At 44.5% G+C, this 12,950-nt stretch overlaps 1 protein-coding gene across 1 annotated transcript in view; it reads left to right on the plus strand.

Annotated features, from left to right (window-relative positions):
• The window catches only part of LOC143815440 (carbohydrate sulfotransferase 8-like), a 393,970-nt gene that overhangs the window by 177,070 nt on the left and 203,950 nt on the right, over positions 1-12,950 (plus strand). The window contains exon 2 of the mRNA XM_077294655.1: positions 1,662-1,806. Coding sequence (XP_077150770.1) covers positions 1,707-1,806 — 100 coding nt within the window. The 5' untranslated portion in view covers positions 1,662-1,706. The remainder of the gene's footprint in view (positions 1-1,661; positions 1,807-12,950) is intronic.

Raw genomic sequence — 12,950 nt, forward strand, 5'->3', positions numbered from 1 at the left:
AAGAGATTTCTCTCGCGCATCACCCCTACTCTGGAACTCTCTACCACAACATATAAGACTCTCACCAACCATCGAAACCTTCAAAACGAACCTGAAAACCCACCTCTTCCGACAAGCCTACAACCTGCAGTAACCACCGATCGACCAAACCACTGCACGACCAGCTCTATCCTCACCTACTGTATCCTCACCCATCCCTTGTAGATTGTGAGCCCTCGCGGGCAGGGTCCTCTCTCCTCTTGTACCAATTGTGACTTGTATTGTTCAAGATTATTGTACTTGTTTTTATTACGTATACCCCTCCTCGCATGTAAAGCGCCATGGAATAAATGGCGCTATAATAATAATAATAAAAATATAAAGCAGCAGCAGACAGTAATGGAGCTTATTGAGGTATGCAGTGAGATCTATGTACTCACATACAGTGCCTGCAGGCCTTCCACTGTTGTGGATATGTGGACATAGACTCACCTGCCTACCAAGTGCTGCAATCTCAGGACAATCTGGATTAGCGCTAAAAAGGACTGTTGGTTTCTCAGGATTTGTGGACTAAACACTAGCAGACCCACACTAACTTTTAATAGGACTATTCTGACCCTATCTTTGCAGCAGCTTTCCCTACACTACCTAAGTATGGTGCAGAATGCGGTGAGCAAGGCGGCGTAAGGTATCTTATAGACCTGATGACGCTGTGCAGCCAGCCAATCACTGTAATACCACAACAAGATGGCTGCGACATTACAGTGCATGGCAGCCAATCCCTGCATTGTCATCGGCGCTTTAAAGAGCACCAGAATAGCAGGGCGGAGACCTGAGCTCCTGCTGAATAATCACGGAAATACTCAGTGCTCGCCGAGTACACCGATCATAGTGATACTCAGGCGAGTACCGAGTAGTGGCGAGCACGTTCGCTCATCACTAGTGATTACAACTGCAAATATAAGATAAATATCAGATACATGTTTTGTTCACCATGTTTTATACCAGATAGATACAACTAATAAAGATTACCGTAATAAGCAATGAAAATTATCGTATTCAAAAAGCCCACCAAAAAAGACTCATGTTATGCTAACGGATGGGTTGCAATATTTGGGCTTGTACTGCGTTTTATTTATCCTTGAACCGAAGCCTGGTTATGTAAAGTTAGGCTACTTTCACACTTCCGTCTTATTGCCTACTTCGCAATGCGTCGTTTTGGAGAAAAACGCATCCTGCAAAGTTGCCCGCAGGATGTTTTTTCTCCTTAGACTTGCATTAGTGACGCATTGCGTGTTTTGGCAGGCGCGACGCACAAAAAAACGTTCAATGTAACGTTTTTTTTGTGCGACGTGTCCGCCATTTTCAACCGCACATGTGCGGCCGGAACTCCGCCCCCTCCTCCCCGGACATTACAATGGGGCAGCGGATGCGTTGAAAAACTGCATCCGCTGCCCCCATTATGCATTTATTTCACAACGTCCGTCGGTACGTCGGGCCGACGCATGGCGACGGCCCCGTACCCACGGAAGTGTGAAAGTAGCCTTAAAAAACAAAAAAGCTGAATGTCTATAAAAAATATATTGACTTTACCTGTAAATTATTTTCACAGAAAGAAAATGCTAAACTTTTTTTTAATTAATTATTACTCATGCAATTAAAATGTTTTTCTATCATTTTAGGGTTCAGGCCTGGCATCATTTTGGAATATTTAGCATCACATCAATATGGGAAAAATGCAACAAAAAGTAATTCTTCTTATCATCTCTTCTGCTTTTTTTGCCTTTTTTTTACATTATAAACAAGTCAAACGTTACTTTCAAAATGGTAAGTGTTTCTTGTCTTATCAAGAGATGTGAATACTTTTCTTCCCAATGATGACAGAAGTATTCTAGGAGTGATACCTTTATTGGCTAACCAGAAAATAATATGTTTGCAAGCTTTCAGAGCACAGTGGCTCCTTCTTCAGGCAAGATTATAAAATAGATTAATAAGAAAAAAGCACAACATTTAAAGAATACTACAGCAGGACATTTGTTCCAGGGGGTAGGAAGTGTGATGCCTTCTAAAGATAAGCCAAGGCAAGGATATCAAATTAGGCAATCTCTTACAAATGGAGAGGCAGTGGGAATGATGTTCTTATTTATCTGGAGTCTGTCTGGTGGAGGTGTGAATTGTATCCATGTAGTGACTCATAAATCCAGGTGTTAAATTGAGTCCTAAGGTACCTTCACACGAAACGACATTATAACGATATCGCTAGCAATCCGTGACGTTGCAGCGTCCTCGCTAGCGATATCGTTTCGTTTGACACGCAGCAGCGATCAGGATCCTGCTGTGATGTCGCTGGTCGCTGAATAAAGTCCAGAACTTTATTTGGTCGTCCGATCGCTGTGTATCGTTGTGTTTGAAAGCAAAAGCAACGATACCAGCGATATTTTACACTGGTAACCAGGGTAAACATCGGGTTACTAAGCGCAGGGCCGCGCTTAGTTACCCGATGTTTACCCTGGTTACTAGCGTAAAATGTAAAAAAAACAAACAGCACATACTCACATTGCGTCCCCTGCAGTCTGCTTCCTCCTCTGACTCAGCGCCGCAAAGTGAAAGTGAAAGCAGCACAGCGGTGACGTCACCGCTCTGCTCTCACTGTACGGCGCTCAGTCAGTCAGGAAGTGGACGCAGGGGGACGTGAATGTAAGTATGTGCTGTTTGTTTTTTTTAGATTTTACGCTGGTAACCAGGGTAAACATCGGGTTACTAAGCGCGGCCCTGCGCTTAGTTACCCGATGTTTACCCTGGTTACCAGGGGACCTCGGCATAGTTGATCGCTGGAGAGCGGTCTGTGTGACAGCTCTCCAGCGACCAAACAGCGACGCTGCAGCGATCGACATCGTTGTCGCTATCGCTGCAGCGTCGCTTCGTGTGAAGGTACCTCTAGTGTCAAAGAATTGAACATCTTCATTAGTTTGAGTTCCCAATTTTTTCTTTCCCTGTCATCCTTAAAATCACCTTTTAGTATTAAAGGGAACCTGTCACCCCCAAAATCGAAGGTGAGCTAAGCCCACCGGCATCAGGGGCTTATCTACAGTATTCTGTAGTGCTGTAGATAAGCCCCCGATGTAACCTGAAAGATGAGAAAAAGAGGTTAGATTATACTCACCCAGGGGCGGTCCCGCTGCGGTTCTGGTCTGATGGGCTTCGCGTTCCGGTCTGGGGCCTCCCATCTTCTTACGATGACGTCCTCTTCTTGTCTTCATGCTGCGGCTCCGGCGCAGGCGTACTTTGTCTGCCCTGTTGAGGGCAGAGCCAAGTACTGCAGTGCGCAGGCGGCGGGAAAGGTCAGAGAGGCTCAGCGCCTGCGCACTGCAGTACTTTGCAAAGTGATTGCACGCAGCATCCTCCTCTTCTATGTGCAGATCTGTCTCTGATGTCCGATCATCCAGGACCTGGAGAGGGAAGAGCATCAGCGTGCAGAGCAGCAGCACAGTACCGCAGGGCAAGATGAGAGGTAGCTGCCTTGTGTGCCCACTGCGTTGCACATTCCAGGTAACCTCTCCAGCTGCCCAACTCAACGTTTGCTGTGCTAAGTAGCAGGGGGGAGGGGGGCAGTTAACAAAGTAAACATGGCAGATTAGAGTATGTGTTTTTTCTGGGTATGTGCGGTTTCCTGTGTGTGTGTGTGTTTTCCTATATGTCTGGGTGTGTGTGTTTTCCTGTATGTGTGTGTGTGTGTGTGTTTTCCTGGGTATGTGGGTGTGTTTTACTGGGTGGGTATGTGTGTGTATTTTCCTGGGTGGGTGTGGGTGTTTTCCTGGGTGGGTATGTGTGTGTGTTTTCCTGGGTGTGTGTGTGTTTTCCTGGGTGGGTATATGTGGGTGTGTAGGTATGAGTGTGTGTTTTCCTGGGTATGTGTGTTTTCCTATGTGTGTGTATGTGTGTTTTCTCAAGTGTGTGAGCGTGCATGTGTGCGTGTGTTTTTCCTGTCTTTGCACGTGCATGTGTGTGAGCGTGCATGTGTGCTAGTGTGTGGACAGCCAATAATTTCATTTTGAAATATCAAATTTTTTATGTATATGTATCAGTTCAAGAGTACCCTGTATGGTGGGTAGTCATTGGCCCCGGCGTATCAAGTGTGGCAAATAGTGGTCGGCCCCCGGTGTATCCCGTGTGGCAAATACTGGTTGGCCCCGGCGTATTCCTTGTGACATAAACGGCATAATTAAAGTGCCCCTGTCAGCAGGATTGTGCATAGTAACCTACAGACAGTGTCAGCTCGGCACCGTTATACTGATTACAATGATACCTGGTGATGAAATCCATCTTGTGTTTGTTGTATAATCTTTATTTTCAGTTTTGTGTTAATGATACGCTCGTACCCCGGGGTGGCCTGTGGGAGGTCTGCATGTGGTGCTCTGATTAGGTAGTCATAATGCAGCCTGCTGACAGATCACTGATCCCTCACTGACTGCCCCCTAGTTTACATAATGAATATTATATATATATATATATATATATATATATATATATATATATATATATATATATATATAGGAAAATAAATCACCTTCTGCAGGCAGATGCCAGCGGTGGCACCTGCGTTGCAGCCTGATTGCATATGTACTGTGTATATAATTAATTTTCTTAAAGGTTATCCTGAAATTCATTAAAAAAAGCCCTGAAAAGCATCACGTTACTGTGGTCGATTCTGCGCACTGCGGCGCCATTTACATGTAGATCCTCAAATAACTCCTTTAACTCCTTTGCCGGACCTCTCCCGGCACTTTAACCCCCGGAACACTGCGATCAAACAAGATCGCAGCGTTCCGGTGGCATAGGGAAGCATCGCACAGGGAGGGGGCTCCCTGCGTGTGGATCGCCCCCGTGGGGCAGTGGGGTACTCGGTACCCGGTCCTTCGGTTCTCAAGGGGGATGTCACGGTGGCTGACCCGGTCCGTGGCCCCCGGGAGGTCCGTTGTAAAAGGGGAAAGGTCTTTAAAGGGGAAATGTTCGTGACGCCACATGTGGTATTCGGTCAGGGTGACCGATGCTGCTTAGGGCTCCGCTGGGGTGATGTCATGGCAGCTAGATGGTACACCCTCCCACAGGTGAAGTGTGTGCCCAGGGCTTCCCAGTGTGTAGATGGTGGATGGTGTGAGGCACAGTGAAGAACGAGGACACAAGGTTGCAGTCTCTTTACCTTTTTACTGAATGCTTCAGCATCCACAGTCCAGAGCACCAGATCACAGGGCAGGCAGAGTCCAGCCGGTTTGGAGGCAAATCCAGAGTCCCCTTATCCAGGTGGAAATCAGTAGCCTTCCTCTAGCGCCTGGGTGTTGTAGTACCTTATTGCTGAGCCTCTCATAAGGTCCTCAGAACTGTTGTAGATGTTCTAGATGTTATGTCTCTCTCTGTCCCCCAGATGGATATGACAAACCCGTATGACTGGTGGCCTGAGGCTTTTTACAGGGACTCTAGCATGCCCGGCATCCACAAGTTGCCACCGTGTCTCCTGGGTATAGGGCGGATAAGTAACTTGAAATTAGCTGTCTTGCCAGTCTCTGAAGTAAAGCGTAGAGGTCCTTACTCCCTCAGTATTCTGGCTACCGGATTCCTGCGCCTCAGAAGGAAGCAGCCTGCTCCTGGCTGATCTCCCTCTGATATCCTCTCCTTTGCTCTGCTTTCCTGCACACTCCCTGCAATATGTTCGCTTTAGTGTCTTCTTCCAGGAGCTGCAGCACTTCATGCCACAGGGCTCCTATGCTTCCTCTCCACCTGTCTCCCTGACAGGAACTGAACCCATTCCCTCCAGATCAGGATGTTCTTATAGGCGAGTTCACCTAAAACAGTCTTAGAACTCCCCCTTCTGGTCTGGAGTGTGAACATGTTGCATGCATTGTGTTTACCTGGTGAAGAGATCTCCTTTATTGCCTCCAAACGTAACTTCACTCCCCCCAGAGGAGAATGATATTACTGCAACGACCAGGACCCTTTGGCACTGCACGTGCTTCCCTGAGACCCTTCGAACAACACGATGTGAACGCATTGTTCCGAGGGTCTCCTCCCTGCAGGCCCCCGGATCCAAGATGGCCACGGGATCCTTCTGGGTCCTGTGACTTGTCATTGCCTGCTGAGAGCAGGCGCTGCGAAGCCTCCTACACTGCCTGTCACAGATCGCTGATCTGCTGATCTAACACAGTGCTCTGCAAAGTGTCAGATCAGCGATCTGACGTTATACAATGATGTCCCACCCTGGGGCAATGTAAAAAAGTAAAAAAAAAAAAAATTTACATGCGTAAAAGTATTTACAAAAAAACCTCTAAATAAAAAAATATATATATATTTTTCAAAAAAATACATTTCTTTATGTAAATAAAAAAAAAAAACAATAAGGCTACTTTCACACATCAGGTTTTTTGTTTCAGGCAGAATCCGGCTAATGTTTCAAAACACGGGGAGAGAGAGAGAGAGAGAGACCTCAGAACGGAAAATGTGCTTGATTTCAATGGAAAGTGCATTTGATTTCAATGGAAAATTGGGAAGCCGGATCTGGAGGCCGGATTCATCGTTTCACATCTCTGTTTCACACGTTTTTGGTCGGCTCCGTCACTGTGCGCTTTTTTCGCTGGACATAAAAACATTCCTCTGGAAGTTTTCTCTGTTCTCCGGAAACGACTATTTGGACGGATCCGGAAAAAAACGGATGAAACATCAGGCGATCAGGCGCAATCCGGCACTAATACAACTCTATAAGAAAAAAATGGATCCGGCGTAAAAAAAAAGATCCGTTTTTTTCAAAACTTGCCAGATTGTGCCTGAAACAAATAACCTGATGTGTGAAAGTAGCCTAAAAGGTACAAATATTTAGTATTGCCGCATCCGTAACGGCCAGACCTATAAAACTATCCCACTAGTTAACCCCTTCAGTGAACACCGTAAAAAAAAATAAAAAAATAGGCAAAAAACAATTATTATCATACCGCTGAACAAAAAGTGGAATAACACGCGATCAAAAAGGCGAAGATAAATAAACATGGTACCGCTGAAAACGTCATCTTGTCCCACAAAAAACGAGCCGCAATAAAGAATCATCAGAAAAAATATAAAAAAGTTATAGCCCTCAGAGTAAAGCGATGCAAAAATAATTATTTTTTATATAAAATAGTTTTTATTGTATAAAAGTGCCATCCGTACCTCTGGACAACGCCAGTACCACCTGTGTCAGCTCCACGACATCTGTTAACCCTGCTTGTCTGTCTGTCCCTCTGGAACAGCTGCCACGTGTCCTGGGTCTAACTGGAGGTAGCACCCGTGTCCCCCAGGCATTCCATTCCGTCCCTGTTCGAGGGGACTTACCACGGGTGCCTGGGGCTCACTTAGTCACGCCCCCTTCAGAGCCCCCCAGACCGAGGTTCCACAAAAATATGAATAAAAAACGAATGTGAACTTCACCACCTGTGCCTCCACTTCCATTCGTTACAGATTGCTCCGGCCATGGAACCCGCTGGATCTCAGGTACCTCTGGCCGTGGAGCTGTGTCAAGAGATTACCCGTCTGAGGGATCAACAGGACAAGATCACGACCTATCTGCGCAATTTGTCTACTCACATGGCTTCCCTGATCTCTTTGCTGTACCCATCTCTGCTACCGGAATCCAGGTATCTAGTTGAACAGCAAGTAAAGGTCCTTGCCTGTCGGCCCCAACCCACTTCTATGGCGACCCCGTTCAGTGTAGGGGGAGTCGCATGGTCTGAGCTTAAATGGCTGAAAGAAAGTGCTTTTCGGTGTTCAGTGGGTGCGCCTGGAGAAGGAGCACTGCAGGAGAGTGCTGCATGGACTAATGAACCTGAACAGTGTGTGTTCTGCCAGCCGTGAGGGGGATGAACCCCTCTCACAGAAGGACTGTGTTTGTTCTGCCACTATTTTGTTTTGTTCTCCTGTTTTGCCCAGAGGGCTGTATTTTCTTTACTACACCTTTGTTTATGCTGCCTACAATAAACCAAAGCCGCAGTGTACCCATGTCTACCTCCGTGTGCAGCCGAGTGAGACGCTCTACCACAATACGTATTTAATAATAATAATAATAATAATCTTTATTTTTTATATAGCGTTAACATATTCCACAGCGCTTTACAGGTTGCACACATTATCGTCGCTGTCCCCGTTGGGGCTCACAATCTAAATTCCCTATCAGTATGTCTTTGGTGTGTGGGAGGAAACCGGAGTACCCAGAGGAAACACACGCAAACACAGAGAGAACATACAAACTCTTTGCAGATGTTGTCCTTAGTGGGGCTTGAACCCAGGACTCCAGAGCTGCAAGGCTGCTGTGCTATCCACTGCTGCCCCCGTTATTATTATGTTATTATTGGTGTACTTTTTTTTAAATTTATTTAGTGATTTTTTTTTAAATAGCTTTAAAACCTTTTTAAAACATTTTTTTACTTTTTTACTTGGTCCCTGTATGGGACTTCGATTTTTACTTTTTTGATCATTGGTTTCATGACCTATCAGTTTTGCACTGTCAGATAACCTATTAAACTCAGCTGCTGGCAGTAGCAGGCAGACCCAGTGGTCATCACTTGACCTTTGGCTGCCATGACAACGCTCTGACCCCCCCATGATATGATTGCATCTCATCAAGTGGGTCATAGGAGAGGTGAGTGAAGCAGTGCTCTCCCTCTCACTATCTTTTAAATTCTGCAATGTTTAGGGTATGTGCACACGTCAGGATTTCTTCAGGAATTTTTGCGGTTTTTTTTGCGGAATTTCCCGATAAAAACACTATAATTCTGCATTAGAAATGCATACATTATGCATTCTATCATTTAGAATGCATTCCGCATTTTTTGTGCATATGTTGCGTTTTTTTCCCGCAAAAAAAAAACGCAATCCGGAAAAAGAATCAACATGTTCATTATTTTTGCAGATTTTTTGCGGATTTCCCATCAAATTGGAGTGTCCTGAAAGAAACGCAAAAAATCCGCATAAAATCCGCAAAAAAACCGCATAAAAAACGCGCAAAATCCGCGCAAAAAAACGCATGCGGATTTCTGGCAGAAATGTCCGGATTTTGTCAGGAAAATTTCTGCAAGAAATCCTGACGTGTGCACATACCCTCAATGTTTCATTTCCCTGTATGAATTGTGAGCCAACAGTGGAGATTCATGTTTTGGGTTTCTTCTTTTTCCACTAATTCGTATAGCAGAAACGCACCCAAATGATCAACTATTTTATATTTTTTAATATTTTTTTTATTTTTAGAGTTTTTGTGAAACTAATTTTTATTAGGCCGGCCTCACACTGGGCGTAAAACAATACGCCACGTATTATACGTCCGTACTACGGCCGTAATACGGAGAAATGTTCCCAAAATATTGATCCGTAGTCAGGGTGTGGCAGCGTATTTTGCGCATGGCATCCTCCGTATGTAATCCGTATGGCATCCGTACTGCGAGATTTTCGCGCAGGCTTGCAAAACCGACATCTAATGGATTTATGTGCTCAAATGTTCGGGAAAACATATATACAGTATATATATATATATATATATGTCATTGAGACACATATATATATATTCTGTATTTAGATTTCATTCAGCGCGATATGTGTTAAAAGCCGGTAATTCAATTACCGGCTTCTCATTTCTCCTGCACAAACCCGACAGGATATGAGACATGGTTTACATACAGTAAACCATCTCATATCCCCTTTTTTTTGCATATTCCACACTACTAATGTTAGTAGTGTGTATGTGCAAAATTTCAGCGCTGTAGCTGCTGAAATAAAGGGTTAAATGGCGGAAAAAATTGGCGTGGGCTCCCGCGCAATTTTCTCCGCCAGAGTGGTAAAGCCAGTGACTGAGGGCAGATATTAATATCCTAGAGAGGATCCAGGGTTATTGGCCCCCCCTGGCTACAAACATCTGCCCCCAGCCACCCCAGAAAAGGCACATCTGGAAGATGCGCCTATTCTGGCACTTGGCCACTCTCTTCCCACTCCCTGTAGCGGTGGGATATGGGGTAATGAAGGGTTAATGCCACCTTGCTATTGTAAGGTGACATTAAGCCAGATTAATAATGGAGAGGCGTCAATTATGACACCTATCCATTATTAATTCAATTGTTTGAAAGGGTTAAAAAAACACACACACATGATTTAAAAGTATTTTAATGAAATAAACACAGCGGTTGTTGTAATAATTTATTGTTCTCTCAATCCATCATGAACACCCTCGCTTGGAAAAATAATAAACGCACAAGATACATACCTTCTGGTGAACCGTCTCGTCCCACGAAGTAATCCATCTGAAGGGGTTAACTAATATTACAGGCAGGAGCCCTGCTAAATGCAGCTGTGCTCCGTGCTTGTAATTCCCCAGCGAATGAATGAAATGTAGGTCATTGACCTACATTTCCTTCAGTCGCGGTGATGCGCCCTCTGCTGGATGTTCTCATGAACTGCAGCCTGGGAGCTTTTTCCCACGCTCCAGGTCATATGAGGACATCCAGCAGAGGGCGCATCACCGCGACTGAAGGAAATGTAGGTCAATGACCTACATTTCATTCATTCGCTGGGGAATTACAAGCACGGAGCACAGCTGCATTTAGCAGGGCTCGTGCCTGTAATATTAGTTAACCCCTTCAGATGGATTACTTCGTGGGACGAGACGGTTCACCAGAAGGTATGTATCTTGTGCGTTTATTATTTTTCCAAGCGAGGGTGTTCCTGATGGATTGAGAGAACAATAAATTATTACAACAACCGCTGTGTTTATTTCATTAAAATACTTTTAAATCATGTGTGTGTGTTTTTTTAACCCTTTCAAACAATTAGATTAATAATGGATAGGTGACATAATTGACGCCTCTCCATTATTAATCTGGCTTAATGTCACCTTACAATAGCAAGGTGGCATTAACCCTTCATTACCCCATATCCCACCGCTACAGGGAGTGGGAAGAGAGTGGCCAAGTGCCAGAATAGGCGCATCTTCCAGATGTGCCTTTTCTGGGGTGGCTGGGGGCAGATGTTTGTAGCCAGGGGGGGCCAATAACCCTGGACCCTCTCTAGGATATTAATATCTGCCCTCAGTCACTGGCTTTACCACTCTGGCGGAGAAAATTGCGCGGGAGCCCACGCCAATTTTTTCCGCCATTTAACCCTTTAGTTTAGCAGCTACAGCGCTGAAATTTTGCACATACACACTACTAACATTAGTAGTGTGGAATATGCAAAAAAAAAGGGGATATGAGATGGTTTACTGTATGTAAACCATGTCTCATATCCTGTCGGGTTTGTGCAGGAGAAATGAAAAGCCGGCAATTGAATTACCGACTTTTCACTAACACTGCTGCGTATTTCTCGCAAGTCACACTGCTGGTCAGTGTGGAATCCGTATTTTTCTCGCCCCCATAGACTTTCATTGGCGATTTTTTTGCGCAATACGGTGACAAACGCAGCATGCTGCGATTTTGTACGGCCGTAGAAAGCCGTATAATACTGAACCGTAATATACGGCTGATAGGAGCAGCCCCATTGAGAATAATTGTGCAGTTTATTTTGCGAGTTTTACGGATGTAGTTTATGCGCTCATATGTCCGTAAAACTCGCTAGTGTGAGGCCGGCCTTAAGGTGTTTTTTTTACATAGTGGGGAAGGCGAAGGCAAAAGAGAGTGATAGAAGACATTCCAAAGTGGTTATAAGGGTATGTGCACACGTTTCAGATTTGCCTGTGGAATTTTCTATGCGGATTCTGCATCTCTTGGCAGAAAATGCAGGTCAAAATCTGTGCGTTTTTTTTGTGGATTCTGTGCGGATTTCATGCGTTTTTACCCCTGCGGATTTCTATTATGGAATGGGTGCAGAAACGCTGCAGATCCGCACAAAGAATTGACATGGACCTTTTTTTAATCCGCTGCATTTTCCGTGCAGAATTTTCCGCACCATTAGCACAGCATTTTTTTTTGCCATTGATTTACATTGAACTGTAAATCACTTGCGGATCTGCCGCGCTTCTAGGAGGAAAAAAACGCTGTGGATCCTCAGGAAATCTACAACGTGTGCACATAGCCTATCAGAAAAATAACAAAACTTGTCAACCAGACTATTCCACAGAGCTTTATAGTATTTTCACACATTATCATCGCTGTCCCCGATGGGGCTCACAATCTAAATTCCCTATCAGTATGTCTTTGGAGTGTGGGAGGAAACCCACACAAACACGGGGAGAACATACAAACTCCTTGCAGATGTTGTGCTTTGTGGGATTTGAACCCAGTACTCCAGTGCTGCAAGGCTGCAGTGCTAACCACTGAGCCACCATGCTGCCCATAATCACATAGAATAAAAACAAAGAGTAATAAATGCTGGCTAAATATCAAGTTTTGGCGCATGTTAAGTTGTGTCCAGGGAAAATGGAGTTCCATCTCGACAATCTAGCAACATATTTAAGAAGAGTTGTTTTTCAAAGCAAATACTAATTGAAAGAAACTCTGGGTAGAGACTTTATCAATAACATCGTTGATAGTTGGAATGTTAGTTGTTTTCCATTTAGCACCAACGAGAAGTTTAGTTTTTGCAAGTGTATGTAGTAAAATAGCTCTAATTTCCCTCGGAACAAAATTTAAATCAAAAGAAAGTAAAGCCACTTGAGGAAATAAAGATAATAATAATAATAATTTTATTTATATAGCACCAACATATTCCGCAGCGCTTTACAACTTATAGAGGGGACTTGTACAGACAATAGACATTACAGCATAACAGAAATCACAGTTCAAAACAGATACCAGGAGGAATGAGGGCCCTGCTCGCAAGCTTACAAACTATGAGGAAAAGGGGAGACCCGAGAGGTGGATGGTAACAATTGCTTTAGTTATTTGGACCAGCCATAGTGTAAGGCTCGGGTGTTCATGTAAAGCTGTACAGACACAGAGTGCTATTAACTGCATAAAGTGTATGAGAACTTG

This window comes from Ranitomeya variabilis, chromosome 1, assembly GCF_051348905.1.
Source record: "Ranitomeya variabilis isolate aRanVar5 chromosome 1, aRanVar5.hap1, whole genome shotgun sequence".
NCBI lineage: Eukaryota > Metazoa > Chordata > Amphibia > Anura > Dendrobatidae > Ranitomeya > Ranitomeya variabilis.